This window comes from Talpa europaea (assembly GCF_964194135.1).
Source record: "Talpa europaea genome assembly, chromosome: 1".
Taxonomy (NCBI): domain Eukaryota; kingdom Metazoa; phylum Chordata; class Mammalia; order Eulipotyphla; family Talpidae; genus Talpa; species Talpa europaea.
In genome coordinates, this window is record NC_140073.1 from 6554037 (window position 1) to 6558806 (window position 4770).

The window sequence follows — 4770 nt, forward strand, 5'->3', positions numbered from 1 at the left end:
AATTCTGCCTCAAGAGTAGCATCAGCACCTGCCTGAGCTGCTGGCCAGCCAGACGGCCTACAATTTTTCAAACTTGTCAACCCCCACAATCACCTGAACCCACTCCTTTAAAATAAGCCCCTCTCTCTACAGCCACATCCAATTCGTTCTATTTCTTTCTTTTTTTAAAATTTTATTTATTTATGCAAGCACTGGGTACAGTCAGAAGCGCGGGAGGGTGAGAGAATTCACCAGAGCCAGCAGCAGAGCAGGCAGAAGGACCGAAGTACACTGCTGAGGGGAGCAGCGGGCGGCAGGAGAGGTCTGCGTGCCATGTGGGACCCTCCTCCAGTGGCCGGGGAGCAGCCGGAGATCGAACCGGCGCTGCAGAGGCTGCAGGCAGCTTCGCAACCCAGCGCTCAACCACTGAGCCACCGGGGAGGCCCTCGTTCTATTTCTTTCAAGAATCCTGACTGACAGAGCAGCCTTGAAGGGGTGATGAAACATGGAAGAGCAGTATCTTTCTCGCGCACTGCTCTCCACTCCTCTCCCCTCAGCCTTCCTTGCACTGGGGTATTTCTCCTTCCACCATCATGTTGCTGGGAGCTTCGTCTTTCCCTTTGTCTTTTCTCTCATCACTAAGTCTCAATAGTGAAGTCCATGGCGTCTACCCAAGCCCAGGTCCTGATCTAGGGGCCTGGCATGCTGTAGTCACCCAGTCCAGAACTGCACGCGTGGGGTTCGGGCCGCTTAAAATAGGGCAGCGTTGGCCGCACCAGCACCAGCTTTCTGCTACTTCCAACTAAAACCTGTACTTTATACTCACTTAGTTTCCTTCAACTGCTTTTAAAAAAGCCAAATTGGGGGGGGGGGGCACCTCATCTGAAGCAGTAGTACCTGTTATATTTTTAAATATTATATTTTTAAATGTGTTATTAAGAAGCATTTCTGGGGTGCTACTTAAGTCACCACCACCAATACTACACACCGCCCCCCCTTCCTTCGCGGGCTTTTTCATTGACCTCGCTCCCTTCTGATTAAGTGCAAACACCCGCACCTGGCACCAGGTCTTCCACACCCTGGTCCCCAGTTTACGGTGCCCACCGGGAAACCCAGGACAGAGCGCGGGCGCGGAACTGTCCTTTCTCGCGCCCTCTCCTCTGCGCCCCTGCAGCGCTCTCGGGTGCAGCTCAAGTTAGTTCCCTGCCCACGGCGGGGCTGCGGCCTCCAGCCCGGCGCCGGCAGTCACCATCCGGGGGCAGCACAAGCCACCGGGCGGGCGACCAGACGCGGCGGCGAGGCCTGCCCGGGACACGGGGTCGCAGATGCCGGGGTCCCGACACACACACCAGGAGCCCGCGGGGTCTTCCCTCCGGAACCCCTCCGCTCCCGGGGTGCGCGCCTCTCCCCGTCGGCAGCGACGCCCCCACCGCATCCCTCAGAGGCGGGCAGGAGAGCGTGAGGCTTGAAGAACGCTCTCACCCTGGCCCTAGAGACGCAGCGACCACGACGCGGGCGCTCCGGCCTCTTCCCACCCCCGGAGCGGGGGGCTCGGGCTTCCGCGCCCGGCGGCCACATCACCCTCCAAGGCGCGCCCCATGGGCTCGCACCTACCTGGTCTCTGGGGCGCGAGGCCTCGGCCGTTGGCGCTTGGTCAGCACCGCTCCCGCTTCAGCGCCGCCGCGGGTCGCCTCTCGCTTCACCGCCTTCAGAAGCCCGCGCTCGCGTCACGTGACCTATCGCCGCGCACAGCCTCCTGGGGAGTGTAGTGCAGCCCCTCGCCCCCTCTGCCCGCTTCTCTCATGGCGAGCTGTGCAGCGAGGGTCAGCTGGCTCTGTCAGCGAGCCGACCCTGCTCGTGCCCACTTCCTGCGCTTACTCCACACCAGAGCCTCCGCAGGCCCCAGTTCTCGGGGCCCCCCTAAACCCCAGGACTACAAGTCCCACTATGCCATTCGGCAGACGCACTTCCCCTTCCGGCTCAACAGCGCCAGTTGCTGCCGACGTGTTCTTCCGGTGCGGAGCGGCGGACTACCCTGTGGTCGGCAAAATGGTGAGAGGGTTGAGGGGAGCTCCAGACCGGGCATGAGGATGCCTCCAACCTGACCCACACCTCGCTGCCCTCGCAAAGGCTTCAGACCCCCGAGATCCAGAAGCCAGAAGGCCCCTGGGTCCTCCGCTTGGGCTGAGGGGCGGGAAGGGAAGCTCCTGGCCATCCATGGACGCCTTAGCTTGAGATTTTGATCGCCCTGGACTCTGATCTCGCGGTTTATAAGAGTGAGGGGCTTCGGGGTCATTTTTCGTATTTCAGAGCTTTTAAATTTTTTACCTGTGATCAACTTCTAATCTCTGTCAGGAATGCTCTTCCCCCCGCCCCACCCGTGTTCATCTCACGGCGCCCCTGGCAATTGTCTTCTTAGGGAAGCGCTTTCAACTCGCTCAGCCCCTGGGCCTGGGAGCTCTCTCCTGGGAGCTTCCCAAGCTCATTACAGACCTCGTGCCACGTTTCTTGGATTTGTTTGTTATCTGTCACGCCTCCCAGTGACCGCCATCTGACGTGCCTCCAGCCCTGGGATGATGTCTATTCATCTTTGTGTTCTCAGGGCCAAACACAGGGCCTGCAATTAGAGGCTCAATAAATGGCAGCCATTGTCTTTACCATGGGGGGGTGCATACATGCTTATTGAATTGAATTCTAGTGTCTCTTAGAACAATGGGGTCGATTTACTTGTCCAGAGTTGTTATGTTCTGGGTTTTGGAAGCATTGGGTGGGTGACAATGGACGTTAACATTTGTACGGAACTTGTCACTCACAACTCTCATTCACAGGCATTATCTCATAGTCTCCCCTGTCACCTTAGGAAGGAAACAAACACCTAGTGAGCCAGATGAGTGAGCCACATGCTTGTACATTATCATCTTAGATCATCCAGCAACCCTGGGGGGGCAGATATTATAACAGTTTACTGAGATTCATCTTCGTAGAGCCAGAATTCTAACTGATGCCTTTCCTGAGATTCCATAATAGTGTATTGGGGAGAATATAGACTTCGCACCTGAGCTCTGGATACTGGTCCAGGCTCTGTGACTTGCAGCAGGGATTCTAGGCTTGGTGTTTAAAGACACGGTTCCGTGAAGCTCCTAAAAATTTCGACAGACTTTCTCGCATGTGGTTCTTCCCCGGTCATGGTGTCAGTGACCTCAGAAAATGTTAAGGAACATGGATCTGTAGCTCATCAGTCACTTGTCTCAGTCCTTGCATCTCAGTTACCCTTTTGAAAAGACAAAGCACCACCGGAGTCGAAGATGCAATTGTAGTTGCATTCCCAAACTGAATCCCTTGATGTTGTCCTGAAGGATTGCCATGTTTCCCAGTCTGAAATAGGCCTCTAGCAGTCACGGCGGCTAGAGGCTCTTTGATAACCCACGTTCCCCCCAGGATGACGTCATGAGGTTTTTGATGGCTCTCATCTCGTGCCCTCCCCCAGGAACTCGAGGCCATGAGCAGATACACCAGCCCGGTGAACCCGGCTGTCTTTCCTCACCTGACCGTGGTGCTGTTGGCCATTGGCATGTTCTTCACTGCATGGTTCTTCGTGTATCCTTTCGCTGTGCAGCCAGTGGGCCTGAATTAGTGATGTGGGAACAGAACCGGGCTGGGGATCTGAACTCTGGTGGGGGGTGGGGGAGGTTAAGGCAGTTGAGGAGAGACCCAAGATCAGGTTCAGGTGAGTTCACTTTGCTCTTCAGATTTCCAGGACATAAGCAGAGGGCCTGGCAAGACTGGAGACTGGGGCGAGGGGATCTGAAGTTGGAAAAGTTCTGTGAGGAGGAGTGTTGGGAGGGAAGAGGGCTCTGAGTGGCTGCACCATTCATTTGCTGTGTGGCCCAGGGCAAGTGAACCCCTCTGGGCCGCAGTTTCTTCTTGAGTGCAGACTGTGGAGTCCAGGTCATCTCTTGGGCCCCTCTGCCTGGCCTCTAGAACGGCATCAGCCAGGAAGCCTCTTGCACAGTCCATGCCTTTGCTTAACTGCCCTGCCAGTTACGAGGTCACCTCCACCAAGTACACTCGGGATATCTACAAAGAGCTCCTCATCTCCCTGGTGGCCTCGCTCTTCATGGGCTTTGGCGTCCTCTTCCTGCTTCTTTGGGTCGGCATCTATGTCTGAGCTCCCACAGGTAAGAACCGTGACGGGGCGGGACACTGGAGAAACCTCCCCACACTGGCGTCAGACAGCTGACCTTGGTTAATGGAGATGGCTCAGCAGACGGGGCACATGTGCCTCTTCATCTGGCTCATGGAGATTTGGGCCTCGATCTGGCTTTAGGCTCTGACTACCCTTCTCAGGGCCATACACGTGGGAAGACCCAGAGGGGTTAAGTCTCCTCTCATACATCCATGACGTGGAGAGGCTTCTGGGAAATGGGTTTGCAGGGACTCAGGATGTGGGACTCACAGCTCGCTGCAAGTCGTATGTACCATCTCGGTCAGTCTGAGTGTCAGACATCCTGCTACTTCACTGACTGATTAAAACACACATAGACACACACACACACACACACACACACACACACCCATCCCTCCCCCAATCCACCACGCAGGTCCCTGAGAATGGGCTGAGGCAGCCAGTCAGTGAGAAGAGATCAAGAAGGCACTGGTCTCACTGATACCCCTCTCCTCTTTCAGGTTCCCACCAGGAGGCTTCACGGAATTCCCGCTTTTGTAAATTAATTTTTTTGTATTATTGCCAGATGTGTCCCCCCTGCCGCTCACAATAAAGGCAGATGCACG

At 55.9% G+C, this 4770-nt stretch overlaps 1 protein-coding gene across 1 annotated transcript; it reads left to right on the plus strand.

The window, feature by feature from the left end:
* Positions 1-3478: 3478 nt before the first annotated feature.
* On the plus strand, positions 3479-4770 carry TMEM258 (transmembrane protein 258; the record flags this gene model as incomplete). The annotated part of the gene is made up of 3 exons (XM_084253715.1): positions 3479-3576; positions 4021-4157; positions 4666-4770. 2 exons carry the CDS (start codon positions 3479-3481, stop codon positions 4145-4147), a joined length of 225 nt encoding a protein of 74 aa, XP_084109841.1. The 3' UTR covers positions 4148-4157; positions 4666-4770.